The sequence below is a fragment of the Hylobates moloch genome, unplaced genomic scaffold (assembly GCF_009828535.3).
Source record: "Hylobates moloch isolate HMO894 unplaced genomic scaffold, HMol_V3 SCAFFOLD_11, whole genome shotgun sequence".
Classification (NCBI taxonomy): domain Eukaryota; kingdom Metazoa; phylum Chordata; class Mammalia; order Primates; family Hylobatidae; genus Hylobates; species Hylobates moloch.
In genome coordinates, this window is record NW_026652286.1 from 20,159,888 (window position 1) to 20,178,348 (window position 18,461).

The 18,461-nt window shown below is 36.6% G+C and overlaps 1 protein-coding gene across 1 annotated transcript in view; it reads right to left on the reverse strand.

The window, feature by feature from the left end:
- Window positions 1-2,880: 2,880 nt before the first annotated feature.
- Window positions 2,881-18,461, reverse strand: part of LOC116476407 (small ribosomal subunit protein eS25-like) — a 47,708-nt gene continuing 32,127 nt past the window's right edge. The window contains exon 2 of the mRNA XM_032761470.2: window positions 2,881-3,291. Within this exon, the coding sequence (XP_032617361.2) occupies window positions 2,881-3,291 (411 nt within the window). The remainder of the gene's footprint in view (window positions 3,292-18,461) is intronic.

The following is an 18,461-nucleotide window of genomic DNA, read 5'->3' on the forward strand; positions in this document are numbered from 1 at the left end:
GTAGGAAAGCTGGGACTGAAAGTAGAACCGCACAGACATGACATTTCAGCAGGAAGCAAGTTATTGGTGAGATGAGGCAGGATAGAGGAAGATCCTGAACTCCAAGCTGGCACTTTTGGTAAGCAGTGAAAAAATAAAGGCAAAGCGATTCTCTTGCATACCCACATACTCACAGTCACACAACTCTGTGTTATAAAAAGCTTTATTACCATATCAGTTAAGATGAAGTTCAACTACGTAACAAAAAAAATCCAAAAAACTTTAACATGATTATTTTTCTCTCATTTGAAAGAATTTCAAATGTTCTAAAATTTATTGTGGTGATGGTTGCACAACTCTGTGAACAAACTAAAAACCACTGGATTGTACACTTTCAACGGGTGAACTGTATATATAAGTTATATCTCAAAAAAACTATTTTTTGTTTAAAAATTTCCAGGAATAAGATTTGTACAGTGGCTTCATGGTGTCATCAGGAAGCCAGTGTACATGGCTTTCATCTTCAAGCACACCTCATGGTTTTAGATGGCTTCTGGAGCTCTGCTCATTAAATCCATATTCTAGGCTGCAGAGATGAGGAAGAAGGCTCCATTCTCCTCCTACATTTAAGGTACTTACCCAAAAGCCAACTCAACACTTTTGCTTTATATATTCTTGGACAAAGATTAGTCACATGGCTATAACCCCCTGCAAGGAAAGTTGAGAATTTTAGGGCTATAGCTGAGCACAGGGACAATGAATAGAACCTGGTTTCTATTGTTTTAGAAGAAAGGAGAAACGAGCGTTGAAGGATGCAATTAGTAGTTTATGCCACAACCATGAACCATAGATAATTCTTTATAGCTCAGAACATAACCCTGTCCTATCTCCTGCAAATAGTCAGAAAGAACTTATCTCACTGAAAGATAAGCAGTGATTAAAAAGAAATCAGTATACAAACTATGTAAAGATATAGAAAGAAAAAAAGGAGGAAGGAAACAGAAAAAACAAATGGCAGATGAAGAAGGAACATTTGTTTTTTAAAAAAAAAAATGTTGTCACCAGGCAGACAAAATTATGATCAAGCATATTGTCATATATTTTAAGAATTTTTAACAATCTTAAAGCAGAGATACAAGAGCCAGCGAAAAGATGAATAGGCATTACTGAAAATACTATAAGATATACAGAATACGGGGCTAAAAAGGAAGCAATGGGAATATACATGAAAAAAGATAGAACTATACAAGCCTATCAAAGTTAAATGAAAATGTAGATAACTGGCATCCTTGGATTATAGGTGTTCAAAACAACATTCAAAAATAACAAAAAAGAATCAAATGTACAGTGTGATAAGAAAAACTGATGAAGAATAAGTGACACTAAGATTAGCCTAAAAGTTATGAGATTTCAGAGATAAAGGAAAAAACCCTTTAATCATGCAAAAATATCAAGTCATTAACGTAGGTAATGGAAATGTAGGTGGGAATCAAATGTAGGTGGGAATCAAGTTGACCTCTGATATCTCTACAGCTTTATTTACCTTTAGAAGATAGAGGCACAATGCCTACAAATTTCTTGCAGTCCAGAGAATTTAATTAGCTAACCAGTCAGAAAACTTTTAAAGGACCGGATGGTAAATATTTTCAGCTTTGTGGCTCATACAGTTTCTGTCACAACTACTCAATTCTGCTGTTGTGCCAGAAAGCAGCTGTGGACAACATATAAATCAATGGGCATGGTTGTGTTCTAATAAAACTTTATAAAAACAGGCAGCTTATTGGATTTGGCCCTTGGGCCATAATTTGCTGACCCCTGAGCTAAACTATCATTCAATTATAAAGGCAAAAGAGAAGTATTTTTGACATCTTCAGGCATGTAATCCACATAATCCAAAGTATTAGAAGACAAACTTTAGTGGACAACAGATAAATGAAGAAACTGAAGCAAGAATACTGGCAAGAAATAAAAAGCTAAAATATGCTCTACTACCTGGAGAACAGAAAAAGAGGCATACCTTCCGGCTCCTTTGGCAGCAAGTGCCTTAGAAGCCCCATGACGTGAAAGGATAATTCAAGAAACCAAGACATCTGTTGGAAGCCATAAAAATTACGATCAGTTCTAAATAAAGAAGGTGATGTCACATTTGCAGAGCCCTTTTAAAAACATCTAGAGATTCACAGGGATATTTAGATTGTTAACCCACAGTGACAGCTAAGTAAAAGGGGCCTCAATTTTCTCAGATGTGAAACACCAGAGACGCCTCAGCCCTGACTGCTCATGAGAATCACCTGAGGCATTTTTTTTTTAATGTCTATGCCTGGGTTCCATCCCAGACCACTTAAATTAGAATTTCTGGAGATAGGAAAGACAGTATTTTTTTTAAAGCTCTCCAAATATTCAGATATGCAGCCAAGGGGGAAAACCACCGAATTAGATGGTTTGTGAGGTAATTATCAATTCAGATATTCTATAAATATATATGTATATAATTTATATATAAAGAATTATCCAATACTTAAAAATTTAGAAATTGCTACATAAAAGAGACAAAACTACTTAGTCAATTTTGGATGCATGTTTCTATTACAGAACTTTATATTATGGTCCATACTGGTCTACGTCAGAGGGGCTTCTAATAAAAAAAAAACCTAAAGACTTAATGCCATCCTAATGTACATAAACTAGTAATTATTTGTGAATAAAGAAAAAAGTAGGTAACTCCTTCTGACAAGGTAATCAATTCCTTACTTTTAAAAGAAAAGTGTCCATGTCAAGTATTTGTAAAATGTCAAATGTTCCTTAGTTTTGAAAGTCTAAGGTTTTGGCATAAGAGCATTTCTTCTTTTTTTTGATTTAATAAAGTTTTATTTTTCCAAATGTACAGTTGGTTGGACCTATTCATGCATCTTCACCAGCAGCTGGACCATCTCTGCCCTTGGTATTTCTGGTGTAAATTACTTGAGCTCTGTGCTTTGAAACCAGTTTGATAAGTCCTTTACTAAGGAGCTCCTGAAGGGCTGCTCTGGCCAGGGAGCCTAGAATCTTCAGTCTCTCAGAGACCACAGCAGGGGTTATAAGTTTATAACTGGGAACTTCCTCACAGAGTTTGTCATAGGTAGCTTTGTCAAACAAGACTAAGTTATTGAGCTTGTCCCGAACTTTGCCTTTGGACCACTTCTTTTTGGCCTTGCCCCCGGATTTGTTAACTGGGTCTTTGTCTTTCTTGGCCGACTTTCCAGCGTCCTTCTTCTTGTCGTCCTTGGGCAGCATTGCAAAGCTCGGAGAGCAGAAGCAGACACTGCAGCCTTGCTAAGATGTCAGACAAAAAAGACTAAGGAGCATTTCAATAAGACTGATCTCTAATCTACTTACTGAATTGCTTATTTCCAGGAATTAGCAAACTCAAAAAGAGATTTAAACACATGAAGAAAAATAAATGAATCTCAATACAGAAACAAAATATTTTCCTAGAGAAGCCAGATAATCAGTAACAATTAGGGTGACAATAGTCCTAGTTTGCCCAGGGCAATCCTGATGTGCATCTGTTATTCCAGTGTAATTATTAATAGTGTTCCCTTTCACTCTTACATATTTTCTGATGTAGGTAAGAAATTATATGGTAACTCTACTTTTGATGCTAACAATAATAAACGAGTTGTATCTCTTCGTTAGAGCAGATACAAAGATCCATGCTTGGAAATATATTAACGATGAACTATGAGGCTGGGTGTGGTGGCTCACGCCTGTCGTCTCAGCACTTTGGGAGGCAGAGGCGAGCAGATAACCTGAGATCGGGAGTTCAAGACCAGCCTGGCCAACATGGCAAAAATCTCATCTCTACTAAAAATATAAAAATTAGCCAGGTGTTGTGGCGTGCGCCTGTAGTCCCAGCTACTTGGGAGGCTGAGGCAGGAGAATCGCTTGAACCTGGGAGGCAGAGGTGGCAGTGAGCCGAGATTGTGCTGCTGCACTCCAGCCTGGGCAATAGAGTGAGACTCCATCTCAACAACATCAACAACAACAAAAAACAAACGAACGAACAAACAAAAACAATGTATCCTCACAATTAGGAACCAAATCTTTACCAGCAGTGCATAATTGGTAATTAGTCTTAGTCTGTAGTGTGGGAGGCAGAGCTAAATCATGTAGTAGAGGCAACAGTTAATGTTTTCACAAAGGGATGTCAAGAGATATTTAAAGATAGATGCTAGAAAGCCAGTTGGAATTGTTGGTAATGGGAGTAGAAGAGTTTGGGTGGGAATCAGAAAGGACTTGCTAAGATGCTGGGAGGAAAGCAGATCCAAAGACCAGGGTCCCAGGACCAATTCTGATCAGGAACAATAAGGGGAGGGAAAAACCCCAGACAGGAGCCAGGGAGGGTCTGATATAGAACAATTGCGCTAAGAAACTTCTGGCTGTTTTCTCCAGCTTTTTATTGACCTAATCTCACCACAAGGATGTCACTCAAAGCATTAAATTCCTGGCACTTTTGTAATTTCTACAAAAAAAATTTAAATGAAGTCTATTGTGGCAGATTATGTTAATTCAGACTTTTAATTAATTCAAACTGCTCAATTACTTAAAAAAATTTTTTTCTTCAAGTCAGTAAGCCTGACTTTCAAAGAAAACTAATCAAATGGTTTTTGAAGATAATTATCCTAGACTAGCGTTATTTGATCTTCTAAGATTTTCATGTGTTCGGTGGAAAATTAAAGTCTGCAGAGAACACAAAGATAAAGTGTCAGATCAGTCACATCAATCCTGCCCAGGGCAATATTGATGTGCATAATCAGTCAATGGAGGGACAGATGTCACTGTCACATCTTCATATAAAAGAAGGAATGTGACAGCATTCTAAAAGTGAGTTATAATACTCATTCAACAAATGTTTACTCATCATCTACTATGTACATTGCAGCATGCTTATCTGGCAAATTATGGGCATTTGTGAAAACGTGAAAAATGAACTGCGACAGCAATAAATATTTATATAATGGTAATTGAAAGACACCTCATGGCATCCTTGATCTATTCATTCTGAGAATGGTTCATTACTTATGGCTCCTAAAAAAGGCATGGACTTAATCACTAAGTTAGTAATCTATGACCCCTCAAAAGCAGAGAGCAACATGTCAAGCTCTTGGCTTTCCATGTGCTGGGTTCAGATCCTCAAAAGTCTCAGCTTCGTTTCTTATTCTAGGGTTTAATAAGCCATCCCCATCCCTTCCAATAAATTCTTCATTTACTTAAGTTAATTTCAGTGGATTTATGTTTGTTGCAAATAAAGACCCTAATTAAGACAGATAACAATGGTGAATTTGATATTTTAATATAAGAAAGTAACAATTAATAGTGTTCCCTTACACTCTCACACATTTTCTGATGTAGGTAAGAAATTATATGGTAACTCTACCATTGAGGCTAACAATAATAAACGAGTTATTATTAATATTTGGTATAATTCCTGAGAAGAATATGACAACAAAAGAGAATTTCTTCTGGAAATGAATGGATTAAATATAAAAGGAAGGGGGAAAGCCCAGTGATATATAAGATATAATCTTAATGGGAATTCTTAAACTTGTCACCAGGAGCATAGTGAAGACCATTTGGGTTAAGACAAAGTGAGAGAGAAACAGAGTTAATCGTTATAGAAGAATGCTACAGCCTGGGGAAAGGATTCCCTGTTTAATAAATGGTGCTGGGAAAACTGGCTAGCCATATGTAGAAAGCTGAAACTGGATCCCTTCCTTACACCTTATACAAAAATTAATTCAAGATGGATTAAAGACTTAAATGTTAGACCTAAAACCATTAAAATCCTACAAGAAAACCTAGGCAATACCATTCAGGACATAGGCATGGGCAAGGACTTCATGTCTAAAACACCAAAAGCAATGGCAACAAAAGCCAAAATTGACAAATGGGATCTTATTAAACTAAAGAGCTTCTGCACAGCAAAAGAAACTACCATCAGAGTGAACAGGCAACCTACAGAATGGGAGAAAATTTTTGCAACCTACTCATCTGACAAAGGGCTAATCTCCAGAATCTACAATGAACTCAAACAAATTTACAAGAAAAAAACAAACAACCCCATCAAAAAGTGGGCAAAGGACATGAACAGACACTTCTCAAAAGAAGACATTTACGCAGCCAAAAAACACATGAAGAAATGTTCATCATCACTGGCCATCAGAGAAATGCAAATCAAAACCACAGTGAGATACCATCTCACACCAGTTAGAATGGCCATCATTAAAAAAATCAGGAAACAACAGGTGCTGGAGAGGATGTGGAGAAATAGGAACACTTTTACACTGTTGGTGGGACTGTAAACTAGTTCAACCATTGTGGAAGTCAGTGTGGCGATTCCTCAGGGATCTAGAACTAGAAATACCATTTGACCCAGCCATCCCATTACTGGGTATATACCCAAAGGACTGTAAATCATGCTGCTATAAAGACACATGCACACGTATGTTTATTGCAGCACTATTCACAATAGCAAAGACTTGGAACCAACCCAAATGTCCAACAACAATAGACTGGATTAAGAAAATGTGGCACATATACACCATGGAATACTATGCAGCCATAAAAAATGATGAGTTCATGTCCTTTGTAGGGACATGGATGAAACTGGAAAACATCATTCTCAGTAAACTATTGCAAGGACAAAAAACCAAACACCGCATGTTCTCACTCATAGGTGGGAACTGAAGAATGAGAACTCGTGGACACAGGAAGGGGAACATCACACTCCGGGGACTGTTGTGGGGTTAGGGGAGCGGGGAGGGACAGCATTAGGAGATATACCTAATGCTAAATGACGAGTTAATGGGTGCAGGAAATCAACATGGCACATGGATACATATGTAACAAACCTGCACATTGTGCACATGTACCCTAAAACCTAAAGTATAATAAAAAATTTAAAAAAGGAAAAGAAAAAAAAATGCTACAGCCTATTCAATCAAATAAAAATTACAGATAATCAATGCCTTTTTAAAATATACTGGCAGCCCTGAGTTTTGATAATGACATATTTATACTCCTAAATTTACTTTAATACTTGAATTTGGACATTAATCTATGAACTTTTTTAAATTTTTAATTTAATTTTAAGTTCCAGGATACACGCGCAAGACGTGTGGGTTTGTTACATAGGTAAACTTGTGCCATGGTGGTTTACTGCACCTGTGAACCCACCACCTAGGTATTAAGCCATCCATGAACTTTTGAAAAATGTTTCAAGCTATCATTGGGTGAAATTGGCCATTGGTTGGCCAAAACAGCTTAGTTTTAACAATGTAGCCACCTTTGACCTTAATACAGTGTTTATGCAATTATGAGTATCTATTATATCTCTGTAGTTATTTTCTAAAATATGAGTGTGGAATAAAAGGGTGAACATATTAATGCTACTAATAAAGAATATATTTGCCTAAACTTATTACAATTAAAACCAAGATTGAGGTCATTAGGTATGTCAAAAGTAGCCCATCCCACCCTGGGCAACATAGTGAGACCCTGTTTCTACAAAAAAATAAAAAATTAGCCTGGGGTGGTGGTACATGCCTGTAGTCCCAGTTACTCCAGAAGGTGAGGTAGGAGGATCACTTGAACCCAGGAGGTCAAGGCTGCAGTGAGCTGTGATCATACCACTGCACTCCAGCATAAGTGACAGAGTAAAATCCTGTCTGAAAACAAAAATAGCAGAGCCTTTGCCATCGATTGAGGTCATTGGGGTCAAGGTGCCAAATTGATGCTTGGTTATAAAGGAACAAACTAATATTAAAGAAATTGAATTAAAAAGTAGAACATCATCAACTTTTATTTTATCTTTTCTTTCACTCTGTCATCCAGGCTGGAGTGCAGTGGTGCAATCATAGATCACTACAGCTTCAACCTCTCAGGCTCAAGCAATCCTCCCACCTCAGCCTTCCAAGTAGCTGAGACTACAGGAATGCACCTCCATGCCCATTTGCTTTTTTTTTTTTTTTTTTGTAGAGATAGGGTCTTACTGTTGATCAGGCTGGTCTCAAAATCCTGGGCTTAACCAATCCTCTCATCTCAGCCTCCCAAAGTGCTTGGATTACAGATGTCAACCACTATGTCCTGTCAACTTTTGTCTTTTCTAAAAGTTGTGGTATAATTAAGGATTCTTTATTCTTCTGGAAACAGAGTCCTACATTATAATGCCTAGGTCTACTATTCAATATGTGTGGATCTGATTTCCTGCACAGTCTTGGGACATTCATGTACTAAATATAATGGACTGCTTCTATGACAAAACTGGCACAGAGGTAAGCTATATGTTCATGGGAAACTCTCACAACATTTACTAGAAGCCTTTGCAGCTCAAAGTAAAGTAGTTAAAAACTGTTTTACTTACCTTACTGACAATATCCTCTCTGAAATGATAGCAGATACAGCAAAGAAACTGCTATTTTTGGACTAATTTCTGTCTTACAAGGAAGAACTGAATGGTTACCATGTCATCTTGGAATTTGTAATAAGAAAGAAAATATAGGGCAGAGGCTGGCGTGTGCTGAAGATGTTAAGAAAGCAGATGTCAAGAACTTCAAAGGAAAGGAAGGAGCTATAGCACAGAGGGTAAAAGCTCAGACTACAGACTCAAGAAACATATAGGTTTGAATCCTAGGTGCGAGACTTACCAGTTGTGTGACATTGAGCAAGATACTTAACCTCTTTAAATCTCAGAGTTTTCCTTTGTAAAGCAAGAAGAGCAAAAAGAGCACAAACTGCCTAGGAAAATCACTTAACCTAAGCTTGTTTTCACTTGTAAAAATGAAGGAAGTAATAGTATATACCACGTAGGTTTGTTGGGAATATTAACTAAGAAAATGCACATAAAATACCTAGCACTGAGTTTAACAAAAAGTGAGCATTTTTAAAGACACACACACACACACACACACACACACACGCACACGCATTATTTACAGTATTTCATGGACTCTAAAATTCTAAGAAAGAAGAAATTCATGAAAGAAACTAGTCTGCCTAGCTCCGATTTAAAATAAATAGAAGGTGAAATAAAGGAGGATACAACTAATAACACAAAAGGCTATCATTGCTATTATTATCTTCTAAGAATAGAGTTTTAAAAAGCTAGTGCTCCGAAAGAAACGAAGTTGGCTGGGCACAGTGGCTCACACCTGTAATCCTGTACAGTGAGCCGGGCACAGTGGCTCACATCTGTACTTTGGGAGGCTGAGGCAGGTGTATTGCTGGAGTCCAGGAGTTCGAGACCAGCCTGGGTAACATGGCAAAACTCTGTCTCTATAAATAACATAAAAAATAGCTGGGCTTGGTGGTGTGTGCCTGTAGTCGCAGCTACTATGGAGGCTGAGGTGGAAGGATCGCTTTGAGCCCAAGAGGCCAAGGCTGCAGTAAGCTGAGATCGCACCACTGCACTCCAGCTTGCGTGACAGAGTGAGACCCTGCCTCAAAAGGAAAGAGAGAAAGGAGGGGGACAGGGAGGGAGGGAGGAAGACAGGGAGAGAAAAAGAAAGTAAAAGAAGATTATATTTCTCAAGACAAAATGATTTCCTCAGCATTCAAATACTTCTTGGGAACATCTATGCAAAATTACCAGATGAAAGGAAGGCAAGGCTGCATAATTTCTATTTGAGGTCTACATTTTCCAGCAAGAATGGTCCTCAACTGGCTATGGAAGAAGAAGCCAGGCAGAGCGTATGTATCAACAGGAGTATGTTAACAGAGAGAAAGGGAGGACACAGTTCCTACTTTACATGGATTCAAGTCTCCAGATCTCTACACTAGGTGGTATCTCAAGACTTTTTGCAGGATAATAAATGCAATTGTTTGGAATAAAAAGATTTGTTGGAACAATGAAGATCTGAAATTATTCCATCAAAGAAGCATATATAGAGATATGTTTATTTAAATAAATTGGCCATCTAGATTCTTCATGGATTTTATTGTGCTTTATAAAGCACACATAGTTTACTTTGATGCATTCTTATGTAGAATATTTAATTATTTAAGCCAAATAAGATGTTTCTAAAGCCAGTCAACCATTAGTAGTTATTATCCATTAAAAAAATTTGCTCCATCATTCTTAGGACTGACAAGGAGGTCAGTGAAACTAATTCTTAATCATCCAACAAGGTTTTGAGTACTTATTATGTGCCAAGTGAACTGGGAATATAAAAAATGATCCCTTTTTTATATGGGGAGGTACCCAGCTATGTGAGCAGGTTGGAGTTCAAAACATAGTTTGACATACTAAGCATAGGGGCAAGAAAACTACTGCAGGAACACAAAGATAAATTCTGAGTCAAAAGATAAAAGAAAAGGAAGGTTGTAGGTAGGGTTGATAGAAAAACCAACAAGTTATATGGCACCGCAAATCAGAATTGGCCTCCAACAAAGCAGAACAGACTTGGGCTGTAAGTACTCAGTAAAGGAATATTTATAGGTGGCTAGCTGAAAGCTAGTCCTAGTTAGAGGGGAGGCCTGAAAAGAGTAACAAAATTTTGATAAGTGTAGAGTGGAGGGTTGGGAGGGACTCTAATTTGAGGGAAGAAAATAGACCAAAAAAAGTATTGCATAATATGCAACCAAGGACTTCAAGTTTTTTAATAGGCTGTCATGGCTGATCCATAAGATTTGCATAAAGATGTAGGAGATGTGGCTGAAAAAGCTATTGAGGATCATTAGTAACTTTGAGTACCAGAATAAGAGTTTGAATTTAATTATATAATAACCACAATAGCTATGATTTATTGAGCACATACTATGTGACATAATCTTTACATGCATTATCTCATTTAATTCTCACAATAACCCTATAAGGAAGGGAAAATTATAATCTCTGCTTTACAAACTGAGGCTTAAAGATGTTTATCCACTGCCCGTGTTCATAAAGTTAGTTAAGTGTTGGAATTTAAATTCAAATCCATAGCTCTCTAAATCAAAAACTCGTAGCCCAAATGACAAAGCTATACTCCCTTGACAGTGGAGAAAATTGGGAGCAATGAGAATTTTTAAAGGGGAATATATAATCAAAACTACATTTCTATAAGACAGAATACAGTGGATATAGGGGCAGTGGATTCCCTGAAGAAGTGAAAAATTGAAAATGACAAGACTAGTTAGAAAGTTATTAGTTCAGGTGAGAGACATGAAGACATAAATGAGGGCCATAGTAATAGAGAAAAAGGGATAGATAAAGACACCAGAAGGGGAGAATGAAGAGAACTTAATGTGTTAGTTTTCTATGCTGCATAGCAAGCTAATGCAACTGTAGTCACTTAAAGCAACATACATTTGCTATCTCACAGTTTGTGGGTTGAGTCCAGGTGTGGCTTAGCTAGGTCTCTGCTCAGGTCTCACAAGGCTGCAGTAAAGGTGTCAGTTGGGTTACATTCCTATCTGAAGGTTTGACTAGGGAAGAATCTGCTTCCAAGCTTAATTGGGTTGTTGGCAGAATTCATCTTTTTTGTAGTTATATTACTGACCTCCCCATTTTTCTTGGTACTTACTGGCTGGAAACACCTCTTAGCTCCTAGAGGTCACTCTCATATTCTTACCACATGCTCTTTCTTCTGATAACATTACAGTTTATTTCTTCAGAACCAGCAAGAGAACATCTGCTACTCCAAATGTCTGGGCTCAGAAAGGCTAAATCCCTGTTTTAAAGGGCTCATCTGATTAGGTCAGGCCCACCTAGGATAATCCACTTCGATTAAGTCAAAATCAAGTGACTATGGACCTTAATTACATCTGTGAAATCCCTTTGCCTTTGCCATATAATGTAACTTAATCGCTAGAGTGACATCATCATATTCATAGGTCCCACCTATGCTTAAAGGGAAGAAATTATATAGAAAGTGTTACACCAGGTTGCAGGAATCTTGGGGACCATCTTAGAATTCTGCCTACCACATTTAACAGCTGGTTTGATACAAAGAGAAGACAAAAATAAGTCAAAGTTTTTAGCCTGAGTAATTTAGAGGATGGTGATAATATTAACTGAGATATGACACATAAGAGGAAAAGAGATTTAATGAGAAAGATTATGAATCTTGCTTACAAGTATTCATCTTGCAGTAATAGTGGTACAACCATTTATCCTAAACCAATTCCATCCATTTGTTTCAACAGTACCTAATGTTTAATTAAATGGTGTGGAGAAGAGGGTTTCTTACATCTGAAAGTAATTCTATCATAATGTACATAATTATTTTTAAATGTTACAAATGGCCATGAACTTGAGAAACAATTAGTAATTTATTATGTTTTAGATTCATGTCTTCTTCCTTTAATCCAGCAACCAGTCACAGAGATTTTTTTTTAGTTGTTTTGATAAATGCTCCTTTCAAGCTCTGTTATTTCTGAGAAATAGCCAAACATCTTTTTCCTCCAGGAATGTTTATTCTAAAATATACCCAGTAATAGTTGAATGAGTTGTTAGGCAAGTAGATAAGTGAAATATCCAAAATAACCAAGACAATATTAGGGTTAGTACTAATATAAATTAGAATAAATAATCTAAACTCTCATTTTAAACCATCTGAATTATGCCATGGCTTTTGGGTTAAGGCAGATCACACATTCCATGGTATGCATGGTAAAACGCAGAATGCTATTATTGCTTGGAAAAGTGTAGAAAATAAACATTTACTGGGTGTCTTCTTAATGCCAAGCCTTACGCTAAAACGTTCACATATGCTATGCTATCTCATTTCATTCTAACAACTCTGAAATAGGGATATTAGCCTCATTTTTTTTTTTAATAGATAAGGCAGTTGAGGCTGAGAAGTTAAACATTTTACCCAAGCTAAGAAGTAGGAATGGCCAGGTTTCCAACCTAAATATAGCTTATTTTTCATACCTTATTCTTTTCACTATTATTCTCTCTTCAATCCTCAGATTAGTTGTAACTTCCTCTAAGAAGCCTTCCGTAACCACCCTCTGGGACTTCCAAGACTATGCTAGATGTACATTCCCACCATGTTTTCCCATAGCAACCAATTAGTGTCAAAGTTAAGTGCTTGAGTTCTAGGACTGCACAAACAGGATTCAAATTCCACAGGCCAGGATTCAAATTCCAGCTTTACACTTGCTAAGCTTATGAACTTGCAAAATTGACCAAGCCTCAAGCTTTTTCAGTAAAACAGGAATAAAATTACTACCTAGCTCAAGGGATAGTTGAGAGAATGACCTAAGAAATATACCCCATTATTGTTATAATTATCATCAGAAGATGTATTCTACTTATTACACTGAGTTGCAATTGCCTGTTTACTTTTCTGTATTCCATACTGGAATGTAAAATCATCCCTGAAACACAGGCTACATGTTGTTAGTTGTGATTTCCCCAGAGCCTAGCACAGTGCCTATCTGGCACATGGCAAGCACTTGAAAACCTCTGCTGAGGGAAGGAATGAAGAAAGGAAGGGAGGGTGGGTCGGAGGAAGATATGACACTTCCCATTAAATGGATGTTCTTGCTTTTCCCTGGCATAGTCTCAACAAAGGCATGAGAATGATGCAGATGAAAATAAACCATTTCTTCCCTTGATTATATTTAAGGATCAGAAACCTTAGAAAGTGGAGTTTGTTATGACATCCTTAATGCCAAGTATGATCTAGAACTCCTAATAGTTAAATGGTGCCTGGAAAAGGACAAAGTCCAGACAGGCTTTCAGTAAGTGAACATTCTCTCTCTACGAGATATGAGCATCACCCTTACCCCCATAGCCTGAGAATAACATGCTAAATGTGAATGACTTCCACATAACTTCAAAGCCACACACAGGACAGTCCCTCCTCCCAGCCAACCACTAACTCCAGGGCTGTTATGAAAAATGCCCAAGGCTCCCATTTTTTTAAAGTTATCTCAGCTATGCCTATTTCCACTTTCTCATCTTCAGCTGGTAGCGGACTAGTGCCTGTTTTTATTCTTCTGGTGGAAAGAGCACATTTAGATTTAACTGTATATTATTTGCACCCATTTGAAACCCTACATACAGGGAGAACAAAATATCCAAAAAAGTGTATTTAATTCACATAGGGTCAAACAGTTTGGGCACTCATAGGCTGTGATAATAAAAGAGGATTCTTCATATTTTTCACATTTCTTATAGGCAAAGTGACAGGTAAAAACGCAAATTAGGCAGAAGTAACCACAGAGAAGAGAGATGAATATAAAGATGAAGAGCCCTATTCATTTGTGATGCAAAAATCCATTATTAGGAACAAATCTTCTCCGACAGTCTGTGGATGCTGCATAATTCAGAGAGCCCCACTGTACTTAGGAAGTGATGGTTAAATATTGAAAATCTGATTGGAAGACGGAGGTGGCTTCCTGCTCTTTCCTGTAATTGCCTTGTCTGATTTGTCTCATGAACAATGTATCACTGGAATTTTTGACTATGATAGAGTGCACCTCCTGAGAGTTCTGCCCTGAAGGCTAGGACTCCAACTCTGCAGGAGCTATCTGATGGAGAACTTCATATATCTCCTCTGCACCTGTCATTCCTCTTCCCTTGTGAAGCCCCAGGGTGTTGTGTGGAACTTATGATCCTCTCCCCAGCCCATCTCCCTTCACCCTACCACTTCATGCACATTACGGCAGCCTAATGAGTTGGAGAGACACAGCCAGTCCAGGCTTCTTATTACAATCACATTCCATTTTCTTCAAATAAACCCTGCTCAGAACAAAGGCTTCTGGGCACAGCCTTTGTTGTGGATGTTTAAATCATAACATTTTGGTGGGATCCAGAATATCATGATGATTGCTTTCAAGTAATTTGTGATATACATGCTCAGCAGATGATGTAACCGCATATTGCTGCTGTGCTTTTTGCTCCATTGCTTCATGCGGCATAGTTTTCTATGACAGTATACTCCACAAATGCAAACAGATGTATTTCCCATGACCTTAACCCCAACAAACAGAGTTGTTTTATGTATTTCCCGGTTCACATTTTTGAGGGCTTCAAAATGCAGTCTCCTAAGGTCTTTCAATACTTGTGCTTTTCATGCTTTTAACCATTTTAGGTATTCCAGGAATGTGATAACACTAATGAGATATCAGAGCAAGAAAAATAACAAAAAGCATGTAGTCTCCAACCCTAAAAAGTTTATTTTAAACATGTTGGTTTCCTTTAAGCTTTGCTTTCAATTAACTGACTAAAATGATAGAAAAGAGCTTTGTGAAGTTAAAAATATTAACAAAAAGAACACCCAAGAGAAAAACATCTAGAGTAAGGTGATTTGAAATATTGATGTGAAAATCTACCAAAGAGAATTCATAACACATTTTGAGATCACTGAACAACAAAGTGGGAGTTAACCTAAAAGAGTTAAAATGGTATATAAGGCCTATTAAAACCATCCCACCTCAAATGTTATAGTTATCTCAGTTAGCCATTTCTTGTTTTGTGCTTTTTTATTTTAGGGTTTAAGGAGACAAAAATAATTTTGAATAGCTAGGAGTGACCCTTATTTGTGCCTGCTAACATAGGCATTTTTCTAATAGATCCTTACCATGTGGTATTGTGGTTTAATCACACTGGCTTTGAAGTCAGACAGGCTTGAGACTAGAACATTTTTAAAAATTTGTTACAACTGATTTTTTTAAATTATAACTCTTATTTTGAAATAGTTTTAGATGCAAAAGAAATTCCATATATAGTACAGAGAATTTTCATGTACCCCTCATCCAGCCCTTCCTAATGATAATATCTTGCATAACCATAGAATGTTGTCAAAAGTAAGAAACTGACATTGGTACATTCAACACGATAATAATAATTTTAACACAATAGTACAATACATTATTTGGATTTCACCAGATTTTGTGTGGACTTCTTTTGGGGGTATGTGCGTGTGTATGTAGTTCTATGATTGGTGTAACCATCACCAGTCAGTATACAGAACTGTTTTATCACCACAAAGAAACTCCCTTGAGATACACCTTAATGATCATAACTTACCCCCAATCCTAACTCCTGGCAATCATAGATCTATGCAGCGTTATGATTTTGCCACATCAATAATATTATATAAATGGAATCATACAATATGTAACCTTTTGAGACTGGCTTCTTTCACTATGCATAACTCTTCTGAGATCCATCCAAATTGTTACATGAACCAGTTAATTCCATTTTATTTTTGAGCAGTATTCTATAGTGTAGATGGCCCACAGCTTGTTTTTCTATTCATCAGTTGTAGGACATTTGGGTTGTTTCTAGTTTTGACCAGAACAGTATAAAGCTGCCATAAACATTCATGTACAGGTTTTTGTGTGAACATAACTTTTCATTTCTCTAAGATAAACACTGATGAAAGAGATTGCTGGGTCCCATGGTGTGTGTATGTTTATAGGAAACTGCCAAACTATTTTCCAAATTGGCTATGCCATTTAACATTCATTCCTCAACAGCACTTGGTACTATCAGTAATTTTTATTTTGGTTATTCTAATAGGTGTGGTAGCACATATAGCTTTAATTCGCATTTTCCTAGAGGCTATTTTTTCGTATACTGATTTGCCACCAGTATGTCATCTTTAGAAAAGTGTCTGTTAAGATTTTGACCATATTCTAATTGCATTGTTTGTTTTCTTACTACTGAATTTAGAGAGTCCTTTATATATTCTGGATATACATACATATAGGTATGTAATTTGCAAGTATTTTCTCTCAGTCTGCAGCTTTTTTTTTTTCATCTTTGGAGCAGGTATTTTACAGAGCAAAATACTGTAATTTTGATGAAGTTTAATTTACCAGTTTTGTTTCCTTGTTAATGCAGGGCAGAGAGGGAAGTCAGGGTTTCACACACAGGCTCCACCAGAGAGGGCAGGGCATTACTGCAGGACAGGGGTTCAGGGTAGTTATGGACTGAATTATATCCCCCAAAATTCATATGTTGAAGCCCTAACCCCCAATGTGATTTTCTTGTGGCTTTTTTTTAAACTTGAATATATAGATATCCAAAATGAAGGCAAAAGAAATGAGAAACTATCTTATGAAAAGTGAAAATAACCGTATTAGGAATACAGGATGAAATACTTGGAAAACATTTTTTATCTGGTCTTCCTGCCAGCCATGGGAAAAATGAAAACTCATTGGTTATCTAATTCTCCTCCTTTCTTTTTGCTTCTTTTTTTCCTCCTTTTCTACCTCCTGGGTACTGATAAAATTTTCTATACTCCTTTTTGCTCTGTGAATTCAGAAGCTATGGAGAATATTACTCTCATTTTAATGGTTATTCTTAAGTTTAAAATGATAAAATATATATTTAAATAAGTTTTAAAAATATATACTTTATAATTTTAAAACTATATCCTTTTTTAAGTGTTTTTTTAGGAGAGTATAAAGTCATTCAGCATAGTATCTCTATCTTCCTCTCAAATAGGACAAAGATGTTAACACATTAAGTATCCAGTGAAGACTCACCTTATCTTCTATTATTGTGGTTTAGCAATTTGTTTCACTTTTTAATTGAAAAAAAAAAACTTTATCCACTTAATTGTTTCTGAGTTTCCATTCAACTTTTTAAAAAATTTTTTTATTTCCACAGGTTATTGGGGAACAGATGGTGTTTGGTTACATGAGCAAGTTCTTTAGTGATGATCTGTGAGATTTTGGTGCACCCATCACCAGAGTAGTATACACTGAACCCAATTTGTAGTCGTTTATCCCTCATACCCTTCTCACCCTTTCCTCCAGGTCCCCAAATTTTATTGTGTCATTCTTATGCCTTTGCATTCTCATAGCTTAGCTGCCACTTATCAGTGAGAACATACGATGTTTGCTTCTCCATTCCTGAGTTACTCCAATAATGGTCTCCAATCCCATCCAGGTTGCTGCAGATACCATTAATTCATTCCTTTTTATGGCTGAGTAGTATTCCATTTTATATATATTATATATAATACATATATGTTATATATAATACATATATAATATATATAATACATATATGTTATGTATATAATACATATATATCCATGTATATATCCATATATATATCTATATCTATAGATATATCTAGATATAGATATAGATATAGATATAGATATAGAGATCTCACAGTTTCTTTATCCACTCGTTGATTGGTGGGCATTTGGGTTGGCTTACATTTTTGCAATTGCGAACTGTGCTGCTATGAACGTGTGTGCAAGTATCTTTTTTCGTATAATGACTTATTTTCCTTTGGGTAGATAACCATTAGTTATCCACTTAATTTTTAAGTTTCTCTACTTGGTTTTGTTTCTTGCATCTCAGTCTTCCTCCTTGAGTTCAATTTCCTTCTTGCTAATGTACATCCTTTATAGTTCATTCCATAATAGTTTGTGAGTGGAAAAGTCTCCTAATTTTTGTATATGAAAAAATGTTTTATTTTACTAGCAGTGATCACAAGACTGGAAATCAAATTCATATAACACAATAGGATTTAATCTATCATTAAA